Source organism: Opisthorchis viverrini (genome assembly GCF_000715545.1).
Source record: "Opisthorchis viverrini unplaced genomic scaffold opera_v5_109, whole genome shotgun sequence".
NCBI lineage: Eukaryota > Metazoa > Platyhelminthes > Trematoda > Opisthorchiida > Opisthorchiidae > Opisthorchis > Opisthorchis viverrini.
In genome coordinates this window covers 1,016,611-1,039,644 of record NW_008751764.1, presented here as the reverse complement: position 1 = coordinate 1,039,644, position 23,034 = coordinate 1,016,611, and the positions used below count along the sequence as shown (strand labels likewise).

The 23,034-nt window shown below is 40.5% G+C and overlaps 1 protein-coding gene across 1 annotated transcript; it reads right to left on the bottom strand.

The window, feature by feature from the left end:
• Positions 1 to 353: 353 nt before the first annotated feature.
• T265_13825 (hypothetical protein) lies at positions 354 to 11,556 on the bottom strand (the record flags this gene model as incomplete). The annotated part of the gene is made up of 6 exons (XM_009170706.1): positions 354 to 581; positions 9,822 to 9,934; positions 9,982 to 10,017; positions 10,193 to 10,400; positions 11,016 to 11,074; positions 11,490 to 11,556. Coding segments are annotated over 6 exons (711 nt in total), but the record flags the coding sequence as incomplete, so codon positions are not given.
• Positions 11,557 to 23,034: the final 11,478 nt, after the last annotated feature.

Below are 23,034 nucleotides of genomic sequence, written 5' to 3'. Positions count from 1 at the left end.
TTTTTCGAATGACATTTGTAGCATTGTTTTGCTCACTTGTTCATAAATTATCATCATTGCATATTTGGTCTGACGATATTTTAGTGAGTCCTGCTATTTAAATCCTGTTCTTACCGTCCTTTATTTAATTTTGTAAACAGTAATTAAATGAATGGCTACGATACGGCATAGCTATTAAAATTTGGCACCAGTAAGATATCACTGCTTTTACGTCCTAGAGTAACCTTGGCGTCAACCTAATCTAGACCGATGTCCCGAAGAAGATGTCAGGAAGTTTGGGGGAGAGTCTTCTTGTTCATGATGTAACGTGAGCTTGGGGATTTTGAAAGATGTTAAAAAACACCCAGCTTACTAAGGTTGATTGCCGTTCGTTCACCAATCGTATTGCAGGGTTCCATTTTGACCCAGAAAAGCCAGTTTACGAGCCACGACAGAAGGTCGGTAGGGCTTCTATGTAGAAACTGCGGAAGGTTTTGGACGAACAGTTCAACTTTCATAGTCACAGTTCCCCGGTCCTCTTTGTGAAGTTGGCACCGGGTAAACAGCCCCATCAGCCAGCCAAGGGGCTTTTCGTGGCGCAGCTGAAATGGCTAAGTAAAAACCATGAAAAGTTTCGATTCATCAGAATATGCAGTGGCCGTGATGTAAAATTCTTTCGTCGTAAATGTGGTCCTACGACCGGACGCAGGCCAACATTATTAGTATATGTATTTCTGTGCAATCCTGGTGAGGTTGTGCAAGCCCATTTTTCTATGGAATATTGCGATCGGTGGCCAACGTTGCGATAAATAAGTCGTTTGTTAATCTACTGAACTTTGTGGTTGGTTAAATATGTGGGCAAGCCCAGTTTGCCATTTCACACTCCTTGAAATACACTTACACTCGGCGACTCACCCAATCGCACAAGTCATTCCATCCAGATGATTTGGGCGCTCTCATCGTGACTAGAACGGCTGAAAATTGAGTGATTTGTGTGTATAATTTTGAAAATAATTGAAAACAATAGAGCACGGGGCGCTACCGCTATTGCATTTTATTACCTGATGTATCACATAGTTCACTGGCTTACAGCGTCTTCAAGCATCTTTCGCACACATAAGTGAGGTGCGTTAAAGCAGTTCAATGTAGTGTTTCATAATAAGACATCGTACACTGGTACAAAGCTATCTGCCAGCTGCGTTTTCGGTCATATTACCAACTGTCAGTTTAAAGGAAACATAGTCGACCGCATGCTTCTGCTGTTCTGTAAGAAGACATGGTTTAAAACAGTCACTATGCATTCTTGGAGCTGAATTATATATTTAAGTGGGAAGTTTTTCAGCTAGCCGTCACAAAATGTTTCTTCAAAGACTGGCGGTTTTGTGGTTCAACTTACGGTTAACGTTGGAATACAGTGCGTCAAATGAGTATATGTTGACAATAGCATCGCACACAGAACTTATAATGAAGAGTGTAAGAGAAGCTCGCCACAACATTTCGGAAAGCGCGCTGGAAACGAGCTGCGTTTGGATCGTCAGTGAAATAGAGATATGTCTACCTGTGCGATATCTATGGATTTCCTATTCGTTGACGAAAGCATCTAATCACAAGCTGAAAATTCCTGATGTCTGTTTTGCATGGAATGTCTTGGATATTATATACAGATTGTCGAACTATTGAAAAGGAAGGATAGATTTTGCCTGATCTGTGGGAACTGTCAATGGTGATGTCAGACCTCAGGATGGGAATAACCTGTTCTCCCTCATTGACCTTGGAGGTTTTCGATTAAATGTATGTCAAATTTTATTCGTGCGCTAGTGTGTGAGTATCCGAACGCACCATAAATTGGAGGCCAAAAGACAAGCATAAACTCAAGTGTGATAATGCAACACTTGATTAACAGTCTTCTACACTCAGACTGACAAAATACTGATTGTTATAGCCGGCGCCTTTGTAAAATTAGGAAGGTATTTGGGACCGCGTTCGGAAATGACTTTCTTCAAAATAATTGTGAAGAGGGTATGAAAGCAATTACAATTCCAATCGTGGGCAACATAGGAAGCTCTTTTTAACCGTAATCAATGTATGTCCTCAAGTCGCACAAAAGATGTCGGTTGTCGGTATAAACAGACAAATACTGCGTAACCAGGACCAAAGCCAAGAAACATTATTGCCTATTTTACCCCCACCATCTAGTAAGATTTCCGCTTCATCTTCTGTGTATGCGTTTTTGTTACGCTCGACAGGTAGAGAATGGTGGATTCCACCAGCAGTCAACGTCGTGAACTTTCGACAAATAAAACCGACTATTTGCTGATATTCTGCAGGAAAATTTAACCCACATGCAACGTGGCTGCTGACTTTGTTAAAAATTGGCCTCAAGTTTGTGATTCGTTGTTTCTATAAGTAGCGGAAACACGACTTATCTGCATATATATACCATCTTCAAAGTTTACAGGCTGCTTGATACTTGGAGAGTTTGGGAAAATCTTCAGGGACTTTGAAGTCCACTCAAGGTTTATTTCATTATGAAATCCCTGCGAAGTAATACAAACATCCTTCTTGTGAGATAAGCGGACGCATATTCACGTTAAATTCAACAGCTTAAGACAGCTTTCCACACGGAAGTGCAAGTTAGACATTTGGAAGAGTCTTGCAAATTTTGGTAGATTTATCACTGTTATTCTACTGATTGTTGAGAACTCTTACCAGGGTAACCCTTATCAAAGGGTTACATGTTAATCAGACAAAACGATACCGCTGTTCTGTCTGTTCTTGGATAAATCAAAATTCATCTCCGCGTAAATCTATCCAGCACATTGATCAATCCTGATCTGCAGGTCAACAATTCGAGGACTTATGACGTGTTCTCATACCATATCAATAGAAAGCTGAACAGGTTAATGCGGTGCGGTACTACACATGTTTTACGCATGTGGTGCGCAATCAAATTGCTGAATATTTTGGCTCCGTGATTTTATCCGGACCGGTGGACATCAATTGCTCTGCGTTTGCTAGTGAATAATCATCCCCATATACAACTCTTATGGGTTTGTGGTTATTACATTTCAAAATATCCCAAGGTCATTTCATCCATTACTGTTCACTGGAAATCACTGTTCCAGAAGCCACGTCATGCAAACGAGTTCAGTTCTGTCTATTATTTATAATTGCTCCAACTCCGGTGCCTCAAATAAACTTGTGCATCTCGTGCAATCTCAATTTCTGTCTTAATAGCCTCATTTCCTTGAAATTAATTTTGCTCGCCGAGGAAGAACTTCAACCTAGATATAAGGTACTCACTCAAGTACCTTGATACTTGTTCCAATTAACTGTCATTAATTTTGAAATTTCGGCTACCAGTTGAGAGTCTGACTACATTTTTGTGTGTCCTGTGGCACTGGAGTCCCTTACGTCTGACTTTACACTGTAGGTGCCCATTCCCAGTTTCATTTTTGGAGCTAGACACCTAAATTTTAAACCGCTTTGGATTTACAGTCGGTGTTTGCAGATGTTTGTGCTGTCTAAAATCCTGATCCATTTTAAATACGAGATCCCTAGAGTGCAATACAACGTGATGTGCAGCATTATTTTGGCCTTGCGAAACATGCTCCAATTCGTGGGTGAATAGGATACAAGATGTGCACTTGTTTTTGATGCAATGAAAGATTTTGAAGACCTGCAACACTTCTGTCACTAACCTACCCATCAAACCCCAAGGCTTATTAAGATTATTTTGGAAACTGTTTGCCAGTATTTAACACAAGTCTTGCCCATTTGTGCTTGAGAGTTGCGAGCGCCTGTGTTTTGGGGATGTTTAATTAGCCCCGTCTGCATCCAACAAGCTAATTTTCAGTAGTGCTCTAGTAGAAGGCAGCAAATTTTCGGCGATGCTGGGACACAACAGTGAAATTTTACTGAGCCTGTTGTCAGCGTGCACAATAGAGTGCCACAAACAATGTTTTGGCGAAAATCTCCATTGTTAACTGGATAAAGAAAACATGAAATTTTGATAACTAACCACGTGATGTAGTGAGAGACGAACATCCTGTGGCACGTTGGGCAGAGAAAAATATATGAAACATTGCAGACATTTTCTTTTGAAATCTTATTATCAGGTGCCGTTTAGAGTTTTCTAAGATACATGTTTATCACCCATGCGACACAACGTCAGTCGGCGACATTTACCGTGATACATATGATCATTTTGTTTCGCACGGAGTCAGAACCCTTCATGAGAACACGCAGATAAGATTTGCCTGTGAAGCTCACTGGAACAAAGGGTAAAGTCTGATCCGTGCCTATGGCAGTTTAAAGTTCGGTTTGTGCTTTCATGGTTCTCAAAATTATACATCTTGACAATATATTTTAAACAGATCCAACAGAGGAGATTCTATAATATTAGAATGGAAGCATCATGCACCCACACAAATATCTCAGAGAAGCAAAGAAATCCAGCTCGATGGAAACTCCGGGACTGCGCCAAACGGATGAGCCCCAAGAAGTGCCGAACCGGTCGTGGGCTGTCGATAAATTTACAGCAACCTTGTGATTAGTTTTCCTTATGAAAACAGTGAGCATCTGTTGATTTTTCTCAACTGTTGGGGCGATATTGATATTGAGAATACTACAGCTTGTGTGAAACGATTATGCAAATGCAACAAATTCGACTCCTCCTCCCTCGCCCCCTCAAATCACTTGAGCCTGAGCGGCTGATACACAGTGTGAGGTCCTCGCATTGAGACTCGATCGTTCTCTTCGCTTGCTGATGATTCATTCGGCTGAAGCCAACTTCAGATTGTAGTGGAAAGTAATAACCAGGTGCAAGCTTGGTCTTGCGTAGACAAGAAGTACTCAAAGTAGCGGACGGCAGCCAAATTTAGGTTTTATTCTTTATTACACATGCTTTGAACCACTGGCTGCCCAGGGTGTCAATCTCGAGATAAAACACAGTCTGGTCCAAAAAGCGCTGTGGTAATCTAGCGATAATTCACGACACTACAAAATGTTTTGATGTAGAGAATTATTTGTACACTCACACATCGTCGAGTTTTGCATGGAAAATGGGAACAGTTGTCGCACTAAAAATGACTAGTTTCCGACGGTACCTCAAAATATTTTGTGTTACGCATGCGACAAATGTGATTGGTTTAGTATCTGTGGAGATATTAACTACAGTGTTTTACATGAGGATGAGTTGGGTCCTGTCTTCCGTTATAGTTGAGAGTTTTCAACAAAATAACGGTAACAGTTTCCCCGCCGACAGATATGTTGTTCCTAGGATGTGAATGAAGAACTTCCCAAAACCGCACTGTAGGTTTTGTGATGCATCTATAGAGAGAATCGTTGCCCAAATAAAAACTACCGATTGTTTACCAAGCTCTTCTGAAAAGTTTACGTGCTGTTTTTCCGCGTTCTGCTCACGTGAACTGAGGTCGTAAACCGTTAAACTTCGTAAAGTACCGCGTTGTAAAAATGTGGGCCAGACACTGATTACCTGGTTTGTGAGATTGATCTAATCCGGATTTGCGGAGACCGAATCATTTGCTCCATGGTTTCCCGAAAGCACGCCTCTGGGTTGTTTGGATTAACCACCAGCAGTGGAACTTTTGATTCACATGTTATAATAGGATTTGTACGTGGACAAATTGGTCCATTCTGTAACCGGTATCCGAGAGATATCTGTCGATCTACGGTGCGGATTTCGGTTTGGTTTCCGATGAGACAGCTTACATGAGAAACTTCGGGTTCTGTGGCTCGATCCGATAGTTCTGCCGAAACTCTCCCCAGAGGTACTAAACAGGTAGATAGACTAGCTGCTGCTATGTGGCTTATCAGGTTTTGGCAAAAGAAAGTAGCTCGGCTGCAGTATAAATATGACTTAGCGAGAAACTGGGTCTGCTACTTTGCCCATCTTAACGTCATTGCCCCTGAACAGGAGAAACAAATATGCACCTGGCTAAAAGATTCGGATTTTTTATATGTTCCGGCTTTACTACGAAATTCAATGAACTGCTCTGGATAGCCATTCTGAAGCAGCGTTTTCTTTAAAAATTCCCTCCGTCGTACCATTTGATTCGGGCTGCATGGTCTCATCGCTCCGGTGTGTCAAATCTACGCTTTTCAGCTTTCTTGGTCCATCTAGGGTACCGCAGCCACTAAAGTTTGGCCGTTTGACGGATGGAACTGATAGGATCCATCGTAACAGTTATAAATGATCAAAACCGGAAAGTAAATTATACAAGGGTCACAATAATTTTTTCAAAGAAGTTAATTTTTCATGAATTAAACGTATTTAAGGCGACATGCCCACTATATCCATGTAAACTCGAACACAGCCAGGGTTTCATTGTGTTTGAAGCAACGTGCTGGAAACTAACTAGGAATGCCTCCTTCAAAATCCCGAAATACTCAGCCCAGCGGTCTGATCATTGAAGCGCTGTGGATTTTCAGGTATGTTTTTCCTTCAGGTTCAAATCTGATAAGAATTTCATAAGAATTTGCCAATAGAGAGCTGAAAATAGCTATATTCTTTAACTTTTAGGATGTTTGGGAGGTAAAATCGGGAAATAATGCAAGACAAAGTGTCCACGGTCACGAGGGACAGTACACATGTGAATAAACCATGAACATCAAAAGAGACAAAAGCAAAAAACGGGTATATGCTGACGATTGCATCGCACACGGCACTAATAATGAAGCGGGTAACACCAGCTTGCAGGACCGTTTCAGTAAGCGCTGAACACGAGTTGTGTTCGGAGTGTCAGTGGATAGAAACATGAGCTGACATCCGCGGCTTTCCTATTTGTTGACAAGAGCATCAGTTTCAAGCTGGAAAGTGTTGATGCGTGTTCTGCGTGGAACGTCATGGAGTCAACAAACAGTTGGGCAACTTTGGAGTAATCGGTAAGAAGCACAGGATCAGAATACCTTATTTCTCCCATATTGGGTAAATTGTGAATCACGTGTTGTTTGTCACGGCAGTTGTAAATGAGCAAATTTCAAAAAATTGAGCTATTGCTAGATTTACACCCAGGTGTAACACAACGGGTAATTTTATGAGTTAGATCTATCTATGACGAACTGAAAACTCCCTACAAGACTACCCGAAGTCGGTGATAAGTGAACGCTAATAGAAGGAAAATGTTGGTATAGCAATGAGGATCCTTCGTTCACGTACCACAAAATGCTTTCAGGTTGTGGACGATCTTCCTCATCAACCCAGAATTGCCTGCAGCAATGTTTTCGTCTTACTCGCTAGTCCCTCTTAATCGTTCTGGACGGTTGTATCGTCATTTGATCAACGCTTAAGTTGACGAAATTTGTTTGAAAATTATGCTTTTTTGCATTTAGTGAATCTGTCACTAAATGTATGCGGTTGATACCTGTGAACGGTAGTTTGATTTTTATGCAACGCGAAATTTCAGATAGAAATGAAAGCATATAATAGGCTACAAAGTGACTTACATTAGAGGTCTTTGTTTTGCATACATTGGGTAGCAAGAATCCCTGGAACAATTACAGTGAGTGAAGAACGAAGAAACAACGAGGCTATTACATTGAACTTTGCCAGTTCACGCTTCATGTATGTGCACGTAACGCTCAGTTCTGTGGAGTATGTTTGTGAGTTTGGTCTTTCCTTTTTAGTGCAAAACCATACAGTTCCCGTAATGCATCAAATGATCCGGTTGGTTCGACCGAAAACAATTACTTTTCGATTCCAATTCTGCTCGTGCAGACCTACGGTTGTATTGCATGAGCGTAGTGTTGTTGGCGATCTTGTCACAAGTGGGTAACGAGTGAATAGTCCGTCGCGTCCCCCATTGTGTCAAGCCCATGAGTTGCACTTTTCTAACTTTCAGAAGTCCCGCTTTTAGTTCAGTCATCTGAATGCTGGCAAAGAGTGTTATGTATATGAATTATTCAAAATTCTACCTACCAATTTTAGCAGCTCATGGAAGCAGTGGCAGAGTAAAGTTGAACCACTGTGGACGTATAAGGGTTGACGAAAAAAGATATAATTCCCGAATACAAGGCACCAAAATCAAGTCACTTAGCACTATGAGGGTAGTACTTGATTGAAAGTTGAAATGACTGACCATCTGATCATATCAGCTTCCCCCGAAACAGAAAACTTCTACACTTGGCAGTTAGAATTTCTGACTTGTTGCTACAACTCTGAAGCGTTTCAGCCATTATTATCTCGCCCAATCTATTGCTTGATTGGCCGATTTCCTAATCCGGCATAACCTAATTACTGACCAAAAAGCAGATTTTGATCTTGGGATAGTTTATCGTTCGGGAAATGTTTTTGGTAAAAAGTAGAATCTGTCCTTCCAGAAAAGAACCATAACAATACACCGCGTAAGCTGAACTTGAACTACGGGCAATATAATGCAGTCAACCTGCATGCGAGGTTTATTAATGGAGAGGACTGAACTATTATTCCATTTGGCGCGACATGGTCTTGATTCCACATGTATCAGGACTCCACCTGGCGTTAGCAATTTAACTACTGTATCATCGTAAGCTACTGCTCCATGCTTTCGTAGTGAGAAAGTTTTCGTAATGGGCAACATAAGCGATTGGCAACGGAAACCTAAAAGTTCAATTGTAACCACGAATACGTACTGAGCGGATGATGCGGTACACGGATTTAGCAGTCAGAACGCTGCGCTCATCGCGGCTGGCACAGTTTTTGCGTTTTGGCTTCAAAAATAATTGAGTCAGATTGCAAACGGAACGTCTTCAAGGCACAGCACTTCCATAGCTGAACAAGTGTCACACTCGACAATATTTTTACACTCCTATCATACATGAAAATGCACACTGCTGTAGTGTGCACGATATTTACTCAACCAGCTATGGAGATCATCAACTTCCTGAATCAATTAATGGTTACTCCCAAAGAACTTTGATTTCTCACAGTTTCCCGCAAACCTACCTTATATGCAACGATGATGAGAACGAAATCCAAAAGTTCCACAAAAGAGAACCAAGAGTTCGGACGATGCTTCTATGCTCTGAAAATCACAGAAAACATCAGATAAAAGAAGGCAGCCTGGACGACTAGATGCATGGCGTATCTGGTTGCTTTTTGATTCATCAGTACACCGATGGTCTTCAACTTGAGTTCCGTTGGAAGGAACATTGAAGCATTACACTCTTCGATAATTATTCCAGGCAATGAAAGCCCCATGACCTAGATGTTGAAAAGGGATTAATTAAATAGAATATGATATGTCCCGGTCGAAAGTGTACTTAGGCACTGCAGGTCAACAATGAATCAATTTGTGACATATGTACGCAACTGAGAAAACAACGGGGACATTTACATTACTGCAAATGTTTTCCTCTTCTGGTCCAACGATCCAGAACTCTACAGAGGAGCAAAATTAAACGGGTTATATAGTCTATAATATTGGTATAAAATAAGAGAGTCTTCAAAATTCAACACTCCGCGAACCATTGGCTCAAAATCGCAGTGAACTCTGCCAAAAAACTGTATTGTGCAAACCTGCCAGCAAGTAGGTGGGGAAGTGCTTGACTGCTTAGTTCTTTATACATCCAACAGACAGATGCAGTCGTCACAGTAAGCAGATGAAGTTATCATAAAATTACTCCCACACGCTCATCGCTTACAAATAATCGTGATATTTACACCTACAAAAGTATTTTCTGGCGAGCTTTTAGTGTGCAGAAATGCAATGTTTATGAGAGATACTCAGTATCAAAAATTATGTTGCTTGGACGCATACATTTAGAAGTATCGTGGGTTAAAAGTCTGTATTGAGTAAACGTGCCTTGCATGTTTCGTGTTTGATAATGTTTAAATTTAACACAGAGTGTCTTCGGTTTGAAGATTTTCGGAGAAATTTCTTTCTTGAACTAACGCAAACAATTTCAAATACTAATGATGCAAAAGCTGAACAAAAATTGCACTGATCGCGTGGGACTGAATTAGATGATTTCAAGCGACAGTGGGTTTATAGAGGAGCTTACGCTGTAAACTGTCATAAAGCACCCGGCCAGGTACGTCTGCAATAAAAATGAGGGAATAATGCGCGTTTTAGTAGACATTTAGTTTCCAAGCATTCTAAAGATGAAGAAATTTTACCTCATGACTAAAGATTCTAGAAAACACGCACACTGGGGTTTGTCCTGCGGCGATGAGAAATATTTTATCTCAGAATTTCTTGTAAAACTCACTTACCAACAATTGTAATGCAGGGTTCGTTTCCGACCCAGAACATCCAGTTGAGAGCCCACGACTGGAGGTCAGTAGGTGTAGTATGTAGGTTATGCGGAAGTTTATGGAAGAATAGTTCAATCTTCATAGTCACAGTTCCTTGGTCCTGTTTGGGAACTTGACATCGGTCGATCAAACCCAGCTGCCAGCCATATGGTCTTTTGTGGCGCAGCTAAAATAGCACCATGAGAATCATGAAATTACTTACTTCATTGGAATATTGAACAGTAAAACAAGTCAGTAATTTTCATTATTTACAATTCTTTTGGCGTTCATATAGTGCTACACTCGGACGCCGATTGGCAATATTTTTGTATTTGTTTACCTATACTCCCCATAAGGGTGCGCAAGCCCATATTTTCTACAGGAATTTCAGACACTGTGGCCAAAGTCACATCAAATATGTTTTCCTTTTTATACACCGGGATTTTGAAGCTGGTTAAGTTTGTGGGCAATCTATGCCTCACCTGTCCGCACTGTCTGAAACACGTTTGAACCTGGCACCTGTGTACCATAGGCAAAATGGATTATTTATTCGCTTGGAATTAAGGGTTATGCGACCGAGCGAATGCCGGGTGGATTCCATTGTTAATTTTGTTGACTATTTAAAGTAGCAAACTTAAGTAGGTGTGCTTTGTTGGAAAACTGCTTGTATGTTTTTCAACTGACAATTTGTTTGGACAAGAGTATTTTCACAAAACATTATTATAACTAACAAAACATGTGGTAAGTTTCGTCCGACAGGATCGTGGAAAAATAGTCCTGACAAGTAGTTTCGGTAGCTCACCCAGTCGCACAAATCATCCCACCCATTTGATTCGGGCTCTCTGGTCGTGACATACATGGCTGAAAATTGAATGATTTGTATGCATCATTTTGACAATAATTGAAAACAACGGAGCACAGGGAGCTGGCGCTACTGAATTTAATTAGCCGATGTATCACATAGTTCACTGGCTTACAGCGTCTTCAAGCATCTTTCGCACACATAAGTGAGGCGCGTTGAAACATATCAATGTGGTGTTGCATAATGAGAAATCGTTCACTGATACAAAGCTATCTGCCAGCTGCGTTTTCGGTCAGTTAGTCCAAAGGCAACATGGTGGACCGCATGCTTCTGCTCTCCTGTAAGAAGAGACACATGGTTTTTAACACTCACTTTGCATTTCTTAAGATGAATTTTGTATTTACGTGAGGAGGATTTCAGCTATCCGTCACAAAGTGTTTCTCCAAAAACTGACGGTTTTTTGGTTCAACTTACGCTTAACGTCCGAATACGGTGCATCAAATGAGTATATGGTGACGATAGCATCGCACACGGAACTCATTATGAAGAGTGTAATAGAAGCTTGTCACAACATTTCGGAAAGCGCGTTGCAAACGTATTATGTTCGGATTGTCAGTGAAATATAAATATGTCTGTGAGTGTGATATCTGGGGTTTTCCTATTTGTTCACGAGAGCGTCCAATCACAAGCTGAAAAGTCTTGATGTCTGTTTTGCATGGAATGTTTTGGGTACCACAGACAGTTTAACGAAAAGTAGAAGGGCAATTTTCGCATAACCTGTGGAAGATTTCAATGCCAGTTCAATTGTCAAGATGAAAAAAATCTTCTGTGTTGTTTAGGTTGTGAATTTTTTGTGATCTAACATAGTTGTAGCAATTTTGAACTGACAAATTGGACCATTACCCAATTCACACTCAGTTCTGTCACAGAGGGTAATATATTAGGAGTTAACTTTATCTAGGACAAACAAAAAACACTCAAAGTCGGCGACAAGTCACCCTTTAGAGAAGCAAGATGCTGGAATTAGAAAAGGAATCCTTGTTCACATTTCAGGGGTCTGTTCTAGTGAACAATGTGAACATTTAAGTATACTTGTCCTTTACGTGTGAACGGATCACGAATTTCAAAGAATTTTTAATTAAGTAAATAAGTAAATAAGTAAGTAAATACAAATGTTTTGAGAATTTTCTAATGAAGAGGAAAAGAAATCTGTCCCTTATTCTTAGACTAGGATATTGTAGAGGTTATCTTGGGAGATAATAAGACATAAAAATGTCAAAGGTCGGGGATCGGTACAAAGGAGAATAACTAACTAACATCAGTGAAACATACTCGGACAATATAGTCCACCATTTGGGAAGGGGCATCATTTAGAAGTGAGGAAATAGACTTCTTCGTACTATGTCGAACGGTCAACATGACTCAAATGCTATTTCACAAAACATGCCCAGATGATCTAGCCACCAATATTGCAAAGCTGACCAAATCGCTTCTGCCCAAACTTTATGCACTGAAATGATTTGAACAAACGACTTGATTGTCGTGCCAGAACGTGCTTGAATCCGCTTGTCCCCCTAAAATTATACTGCTCTTTCTGGCCGACTGTAGACAGTGCAACGGTTTCCACTAGCCTCTCGTAAAAGAGGGTTTATAGTCTTAGCTAAATGGCTAACACGCATTTATGAAGATTGCCGTGTCAGAAATTTCCCCAGCATTTCTAAAACCTACTTCATGATTGACCATTACAAGTCGCCACCATGTTTGAATTGTGTGCCCTTGAAATGACCTGATAGGCGGATGTAATCGGCGTGTGTGGAAGCTGAACGTTTGTGGGACAACAGTTTACGCGTTCTCGCCATACACACTTCACCGAATTCCGCACAAATAGTTGTCAATCTGACGCTTAAGGTATGTTGAATGGGCAGCCGGTCTATACAAAACGAATCGTCTCGAGATGTTATGCTTGCGTAGGAGACAGCTAGCACGTAAACTGAAATGGCACATCAGAACATCACATGCAACATTGCCGCGTTATTCGCGTCACTGGAAAATTCGGCGGATAACTCATCCAAGAGCAGGAACAAGGAGACTGGAACCGGTGGTCCCCATTAGAGTTTGCGTTCACTCACTAACTAATATTTAATAAAGTCAAACTTGTATATCTCATACAAGCATAGGGTGCTGCGTCGTTTTATTTACAACGAATATACCGGTAAGCTCTTGTACGGTTCATCACATCACGTCTGAAATCCTGGCAGTGATTTGATTTCTTTGAATGAAAATCTCAGTTAGATCATTGGGACATTTACGAAAAGGCAGCTGAGTATGACTTTTATGTGTAGATAGCATAAACGACGTAATGAAGTTGTTTTACTATCATTGATCTAAACGACCAATGGCTTCTGGTGGTTAGGTGGTACCAATTCCGACATAGATTTGAGCAAACACGGAGCTTCTGAACTGCTATGTGTGCTGCCGTAATTTCGTCCCACAAACACAACATGTGACAATTTAAACTGTTAAACAGACCCAGGGCATGTTTCACTCAGTTCACCGCGTATGTCGAGCTAAGTAACACTCGCGAGAGATTTCATAGTCATCGATTCGAATATGCAAATAAACACCATTCTAGAAGGGTTGAAAATTTGTTCAAAATGACCAGATATCACTGCATTTGCGTGCTAACTGACAGTCTGAAATTTTCGTTCTCGATGCAGGTGAGGCACATAGACCGCTGGAATCCGGAGGCTGCCAAGTGTTTGCGTTGAACAATCGGTGTATTTCTCAAGTTCCGTGGACCTTTCATAGAATTAACATATCCGCCTGTACTCAACTAGAATCGCACCATGCTAGTTGATCAATATGAATTTTACTACATGCTTACATATTTTTTAACACTAATCCAGAGAAATGTAATGATATTAAAAAAAGAAGCTTTTTTGCCGTGGGCGCAGACGTTCTTAGTCAGGTGCGCAAGCGCGAAGCGTCATCTTTCCGCTTCAGATATCGTGCTGTGAGCTAGCCGTTGGCACTACATTTTTGGCTTCTATCATGAATGAATTAGGCGACTTATTGCACACCTCATTGGTTGCTTTTTGATCCATAAGCCATCCATGGTTCTCCATTTAAGCAAAATGGAGTTCAACTTAATAAAACATTGCTCTTCGCACTCTTCGGTGATGATTCCAAGCAATCATAGGGCTATGATCTAGGTTGTTTCTAACAAGGAGTTGTTTCATTGCATGACGATAATTTTTGCAGCTGAAAATGACAGTGTCTTTGTTCTTAGGTAACATTAACTATAGACAGCTTTGAACCCATTATAAACCTACATGGGCGTTTACTTGGCTGCAGGTGCTTCCTAGTTCTGTGATCCGGAACTCTGTATAGGATGGCAAGTAGGTAAATTAGGCTATACACATTAGGCATATAAATCTGACTATTATTCAGGTCATCGAAAACAGCTAAACAATAAAAATCTATCCGAACGGCAAGTGGCATCGCACCATAATTGCTGTCTCTTAATAGAACGATCTATTTTAGGTTGTCCACGTCGATACTTTTGAAAAGTCAGGTTCACGCGGTGATGCTCCAGGGTTCTGCTGTTTCGCCGAAGATTCAGTTTATAAGCCGACAATGTATATCATTTGGACGGGGTAGGTTAACAATGAGAATGATATATAGTTTCGTTAACGCACCTATCACCACATGCTTCATGTATATTTCATTTAAGTTTACAAACACCTATTTAACAATCTCTTACAAAGCAAACAGTATTCTACAGCTGCTAACAAAGATACGCGGGCGCTATTACTCGGTGGTCATCAACTCAAACTGAGTAAAGCACGTTGATGATGAGCAACTGCGACGGTTAAATGTTCATTTTACAGTGATCCAAAGAATCCAACACAACAGAGGTTTTTTGGCATGTATGGACAACCTAACGCGAATTGTGGACTGACTCAAAAAGCATTCAAACACACAGGTCTATGAAATAATACACCTTCAGGCGAGAGTAAAACCAAAGGGACTTCCAATGTTTTCAGCTACTGCCAATTTAATGTTAAAAAACAATTCACTTTCAAAATGTTTATATCGCTGTGAAAGTGCCCAAAGTTGATGAGATTTTTTTTCTTAAAATAATCAACACGCTATAAGTAGTGTGCTACTACTCCACTTATTTTAGGACACCACACAATAATAATAATAATTGAGTTTCTTGTTTCTTGTTGCAGAGTGGGTAGGAAAAAATCACCTCCCAAAATTTTATGGCTCAAAATCAGCATTTACACCATCAATTTATGCAGGACCCCGTATTTCACAGTCACATTTAGACTGACAATAAAATGACTGTTTGTTTTAATGCGGTGCTCTTATTTTTAAGAACATTTCAAGGTTAAAGCACTTTGTGTTTCCGCTGCCTTGGATGATATATTCCTAGGCTACTTAGCGCTTACCAGCCAATAAATTTTTGTTCCAACAAAAGACCTATCGAAATGATGACGTCACCGAATGCGGGCAATGCAGGGGTTGAAACGCAAGGCGATTATGTACAAACGTTATGTTACATGAGAAAATAAGACTTTATGACATCCGATCTTAGTTCCGCAAAGGAAAATATTAATGAAACCAGCAGCATTCGTTTTGCACGTTTTTATACTACTTAATAAGCCCACGAATTGGTTTACCTTTGGTTATTCAGAATTTTGCGAAAGCACAGTGGATTTTAATCACATACCGGTAGACCTGTGTCTCAGGAGTGCATCGTCTACGAAATATGGCGTACCATATTTTCTCCTGAAATGTCACGTGGAACACCAGCACACATTTGTGTGTGCAGCCGTTCTCTAGTTTGCCCACATTCTCCTGACCAATGAGGATATTAGACATCCCCAGTAGAGAGGGAGCATGGATCAGCAGTTATGGGATAATGCGGATCCCCTAGGTTGCGCAGGACCTTGTTATTGGGCACTAACCGCTAATTGAATTTGGTGAGATTTTCAATAAATCCCATGAACTGCTATTTCGTTTGGACACACGTTTAAAATATGGGGATACAAACAAGATACAAGCATAATTGAATTGTGCACATTTGAAGTCCTCCACAGAAACAAGGAAGGATGAGTGTTACAACACCATCGAGACCAAACCGATTCCGAAAAATAAGTTTGTGAACATATTTGAAACGAAAAAAAACGCTCTAAACTCCTGTTTGGGATAGACAGCAACGCATTTCGCACGCACGTTTTTCTTGTTACACAACTACCACTGTGTTCGTGACATTCATTTCAAAACCCCTCAAGGTAGAGCAACTAATAGAGCAACTAATAGGCATGCAATTTACAGGTGTTTATTTTCTGATACTTGCCCAGCTTACTGGGACGTGGGATGACTTGCTGTTCTCCTTTTCCACATTTAAAAATGATGGAATGACCGTACACTAGAATCCAGTATACATACTTTTGCATATCAACCAGTATACGAAGGCTTAAGGACAGCATTAAATAGACGATCCGGCTGCATGAGTCGTACGAGTAACTAATATGTGGTCGCATCTCCAGTAAATATTTCAAAAATTCCGTTTTGCTTGTCCGTCAGCGGAATGCTCGTATATGGAATAAGCCATAATTAACAAAGCATTACGAAGCGGGGGCAAACTGCACGCTTGGGCAAACTGTACAATTACTGAGAACGTCTTCGTAATTCATATACAATAAAAAATTCCAGACTGCTAGTCTCTTGAACACGAGATCCCTTGTTCACAAGTTTTCCAATTTATTGTGCTTTAGTCCTTTTCAACAATTCGGCACATCAAAACGACATGCAACGTTCGGGAATCGGGGAGCATACAAACGACTGCAATGTGTTGAGTTTATCAATGAAAGAGACCAATAACATCTATCGCAGTATGAAGCCATAATTCTTTTGCTGTTTTAGGTGACTCCAAAAGTGGATGCCTAGAGGTAATAAGTCGTGGCCTGCGGTCACAAATATGGAAGTGTTCTGCAATTTTCCTCTGTGAGGTCACGATAGTAGAAGTCACACTTGCCTCATTGATGTTGTTTATCCAAACGTAATCAACAAAACTAGGCAAAACACTGCATTTTGTTTTGGGTGGCCATGAATTGTGGGCTATATGAAGACCTGATTTCACCTTAAACCTTTTTGGGAAAGTCAAACAGTGCCTGTTCTCCGAAAGCATCTGAATGATCTGAACTAACTTTTCCTCTCTTATTTAGGCGTGTTTGAATAAAAGCAATACTGGAGTAAAATTCAGGGCCATTTTACTGTGTGTACGTTCGAAAATAAGGGAAACGCTGGTACTCTTAAATGACGGTTTCTCGTTTTTTCTACATTCATCCCTGGATTGGCTTTTATCAGTCGTTCTAGATAGATTAAGCAACGTTTGTATCGTGCAAATGTTGTATTAAAACAGCGTATATCATTTCAATGCTCCTAACGACGGATCTTATTAAATGTTAAAAGAAAACGATAACTGGGAAACTTGTGGTTGTGTAGAAGCCATAAGTCATGATAAAGGTTACAATATACACGAGCACGTAATTAACCAAATGGAAGCGCTACATTCATCCAATGATTATGAAGGCAGTTTTGAGGTTGGATATCCTATAATTGGCGATAAGCACAACTGGTAGGTGTTCGGAACTGCCAGTGGTATTTACTACGTTTGAGCTCCCTACGTCCTTCTCCGTAGGATTACCTCTGGATCCCCGAGAGCTAGCCCACTGCACCCTATTTCAATATAAGTCCCCACCGGGCTGCGAACGCGTAATTTACCGGACGTAGAGCTGTCGGATAGTGAACTGCCGGCAATTCTAAGATTAGTGTTTTGGACAGGTGCTTTTTATTACTAGTTATTTGATTAATAACAGACCCACATGAGTCGGTACCGTTGCGTATGATCGATTGGTCAGCTATCCTCAAGAGAGTTTGTTGTTTGAATTTTCTTCTCCGAAATTTAATGGAACAGTATTATCCGAATATTTGGCGCGTAAGCTTTATCTGGATTCTTAAACGACCATTCAACTTTTTTATTTTTAAGCTATCCGTCCGATGCGGCTTGCGAAACTTAGTCAGTTTGATCTTCGTTCGGTAGCAATCTGTGCACATTCATACTCTGCTTTTTTCAATAGTTAAATCGTTCGGTACAATCTGTGCACATTCATACTCTGCTTTTTTCAATAGTTAAATCCCGTTGCATTCCTAACGAAAATATCTTCGATTTGGAAACGACAAAATTAGTGGCGGTTTATGGTCAAATGTCCAAATTAGATATGTCAAATTTAACCTACTTGTAAATTAAAATAATGTATTTGCTAAACTAACTGAATTCACTCACACAAAGGTGCCCGACTGGCAAGCATTTGGGCGCCACAAAATGTCTCCCGAACCATAACAAAAATCGCTATACCTCGCGTTTTGAAACTTACCAATGATTGATGTCACCAAAAATTGTGGGATTTTGAGGAAACGTAAAATGAGCCGCCATTTAATGTCGTGTTTATTTTGTTTCGTACCACATGCACACAAGTATTTGATTTATCATTTCAAAAGTACATAATTTTTCATTTCAGTTTGCTCCGCGGTGTGATATTCCGGTGGGAATGGTTACACAGTTACTGGTAAATAGTCAAAATGTAGCTGTTGTGCAAAACAAGGACAGTAAGGCCTAGAATTCCAGTATGTGTTTCAGTTATTTCACGACGTGTCAGCCGACTCAGCCGACGTATGTCTCGAAGCTTCTCCTCTAGTAAACGTCGAATCTTTGTAGCGCATGGATTGTCTAACTCAGAGTGTAATTGCATGTTGGCTGCTTTCGCAGTGTTACTAACCAATCAACATTGTTGAACATTGCCATGAAAATGCTCGTTATATTCATGCATCACTTGAGCACCCGATTTGTTCTGCTAGCGGTGATTTCAACCGTTACTATATCGCTACTCGTTTATGCTCTCAGTAAATATGCTAGTAGCCTGTATTAGATGGATTTGCGTAGGTAGGAGCAGGGTCCAAAATCTGGTGGAGGGTTTTGACTGAAACGCGGGCTAGAATCACATTTTTGTAGAATTCAAACGACGAGGAATGCGAAATTATGTTAACGCACGGGGCAAACAATTTGCTGAAGCTTCAGTGCAATAATCCAAACGTTGAAAATATGCGATAACTCTTTTTGTAGGTTCGTCTTGGCCGAGATAAACTCAGTGTGGCGTGTCAGTTAGCACTCACTTGTTTCCTAAACCACATCTGCAGAGGAACGATGCAACGTGTGTCGCATTATTGTCCAAGCTCCATGCGGTTGAATGTAAACATAAAAAGTTGGACCAACGTCAAACAAACAGAATGGAATTATGCTTTGAGAATGCAGGCACTTATGGTAGTTGGCATTGTTAATGGCGTGCAACAAGGATAGCAAGACGGTCAATAGCTGAGGAGTCTTGCAATTCCTTCGAACAAGCGTGCCTGCATTGTACAAAATGCTTTGTTGAAAAACATAAACCTATTATGAAGAGGAAAATGTGCTGTAATAAGGCGTTTTAGTTTGAGTGTCAATAAGCAACAGGTAGTTTACGGTTATCCTATGTCGCCTTTCCTGTAATTTTCTTTTGTCATTCCACTTATTTTGAGCGACCCGAAGTCCTTGTACTGGCTACAATTTCATGCGACTTATTTTTAACCGGAGAAGTATTTTAGAAATAAATCGGTCAGTAACAAAAGAATTGCACAAGAGCGAAGCGGTGGGGGAAAATGATCAAAATTCTATAAAACTTTGTGGACGTTTCATAAAATACCACGATCGTTGGGAATTTCTGTGCAAAGCATCTGCATTATGCGAAGCGTTTCAAGAATCCCGCATAATTGCAAATATCTAGTTGTAAGGCACAGATTATTCGCTTACAACTAACCACCATTTAGTACGTACATGAAGAAATTTTATGTGAAGTGTATCACGCGGTCTTATTTTGATTTTCATGCGAGGTCGCAAACAACGACGTTCGACGGTTATTGTGCCACGTTTCGGACTTGAGTTTTGTTACATCTCAACCAAACGTCTTCCAAGACCCATATCGTATTGTAAGCTTTCCCATATTTAACATGAAATTAGTAGAAGATTGTGCTAACCATACAATTTGCTAAGTCAATTTATTATAGTTTTACTATTTATCAGAAGAAGGGACATATTAAGGTCAATGTCCGTCGCAATTCTACATTGTACTACCTTTGCTCAACTTGCACCTTGACGCTTGCAACGATGTGTACGCTGATTGCTTATACACCACGGGCCGCACGTACTTACTGGGTGAGCTATCACAATTCTAAGCTGAAAAGGTTACTCATCGTGTGCAATTGGCATGGTTTAGTTCACAACACTCACGATATTCATCACGTGAAAAAACTGTAAGTCTGTGCACTGGGTTTGGCAACCAACAAGTGTATAGGAAAATGGCGTTAGTGTCTCTTAAGAAGAAATTTTCGCGAGCCTGTCCGTCCGGGAAAGCCTAATTCTCGACCACTACTTTGCAAGAATTTGATTCTTCTAAAGTTTATTTGATTGTAGGCCGGTCATTACTTTTGTAAGTGTTTTGTTCAGAGCGGGAGTGATTTGTCTATTGATTCAAAGAGATGTTCTTGCTCAATTGTTACTCAGTTCTCTTTGTTGACGTTCCTCTTTAGTTTAGAAACGCCGTCGTATTCAGCAGTGTTTGCATTCTTTAGCCTATTGAACGAGTCTTTTTCTAAGCTAACGCACGTCAGCTCACTATATTTATAAACCCCAGGCTGCACAAATAAGCCATTCAGTACCGTGCATAAGGTGAACGTAAATCTTGACGACGTTGATTTTTTGAAAAGCACGAATAATCAAATTATGCTGACTCGCTGAAAAACCCGGCCTGCCAGTTTATATGAAACAAACAAAAGTACCAATGGTGGCAATAATACAAGTACTTCCTAAGTGAGGTTTCGCCCAAATCAGTGGTGCTCACAACCAAATATGACTGGGAATGTGGTAAGTTAGCATCCAGGTATTATAACTGTAAGCTTCTGGATTGATTGGTTGAGTATAACCTTTCATATGTAAAAATTGATAAGTTACTGGTGGCAAGATAGTAGTCACATTGTCAAGCGTTGGTGGATGCTAGCACAGGGTGACAACAATTTAAGCAAATGTTATGTAGGTATACATTCTAGAAAATCACGCAACCGCCTACACCTAAAACAAAAGATGGCCAGCAGGTTCCAAGCATCTGTAGCGCCAACTGACTGAGAATTCCTGACTAGCAGCCCAATAATTCGCCTAAACCAAGGAGTATGGGATTTCTAGGGATTCAGGCTTTTGCCCAGATCACTGAAGCGAGAAATTAATCAAAACTCATCAAGCTCACCAAGATAATATGTATGAATTACGATGACAGACGTCCGCACCACCGCAAATTTATTCGAGGGTGCAAAAATACTTTATTTACTAAGAAAGATTTGCCTGATTCCCTTCAAACGAATGACGAATCGCTTTCAATCAAAAGTCGAGAAGCTAGAGATTTAGTAGACCCTGATAACTACTTGGTACCTTGCACGGCTATTAAAAAGCAAAAGCGCGTGAGGCCGCGTGCATCGAAAACCAAAATTTTATACTATACCATGTTCACCAAATAGGTTCTTTCATTGCCAAAGTTTTTCAGATACTTCAAGGAACCGGTTTATTTAAACGTGGCATTCGATTGCGTTGCTACCAGAGAGGCAAGTAGTAAACCCATGTTTCCATATCTGGCATATGTTAAGTTGAGACAATTACTTAGCTCCATGAGGATTATGGTGTCTTTAGTTATACCATACTCTGTCAGGAACTAAATTAGGCAGATTGAAATTTTTTCATAGATGCTAAAGTTCAAACAATAGATGGGCTTCAAAAATATTTGAAGTCCACTGCAAAGGTCATAAATATTTTGCCTCTCGTTTCAGCACGTTAACTTAGGTCATTTGTACTAGACTTGTAAAATGACCATGTGAAATGGGTGTATTCATTCTGGATTTTATGATTAAAAACTGGTTTAGAGCATTCGTCTGACTTTTCCGGTATTTGAGTTCGTCTTAACTAAGGTTTAAACATTCAGCGTTGTATTTAATGATCCACAGGAAATTAGTGCTGACGAAAATTGCATCCATTTTTGATGACAAGCACCCTGAAGGAGTGAAAAAATCAAACGAAAGGTTAATATTATGTCACTGTGTCAGACCGCATGAAAGCGAAGGCACTTTGGTCGGTGCAACTGACACAATAAGCGGAATAGGCTAGACGTCCTCCATGTGCGCTAAAGATAACTGAAACCCAATCTTGGAGCTTTCGGCTGTCACAGCTGAATGTGTTGAGACTCCGAGAATTCAATCCAGCAGCGTCGTCATCTACTTTACGATACAAAACGGATCATGAAAAAAACATGCAACTCGTTCCCACGAACCCAGCGGTAGTTGATTCTAGTCAGAGCCACGTTTGGTTAGTTGAGACGAATGGTTGTATGTTAGCCCACGCTCTGTTGGACACCGGTCGCATGCCAACTGCACTGAAACACAGGCCGATATAGCCAGTAGCTCAGGGTTGAATGTAATCAATGGATGTAAAATTGCCATTGGCTATTTTTCATGTTTGGTGACATGGGAAGAGAAATTAAGTGGTTGTAATCGTATTGAAATGTCCACACTCTTGGAAGGCTTTTTGAGAGAGTTGAGGTTGCAAGGCCGCCGCCCAACACATCCTCATACCCTTGATTTGTACCTGGGTGAACTCACTTAAAATTGTTCGTAGCATTAGAACGTTACATTACAGTATACCAAAAAAGTAACTTGTTTAGAATATGGCTATTTAGATGGCCATGCTAACTCTTGGTGCCCAAACTATCTGTAAGTTCATTTACGTAAAGATAGGGACTGGCCTGCTTACATCGAAAATGTAAACAGTGCATTAATTTGTAACCTTAAAAGCCGACGTGCGTCCACAGAGCGGGTA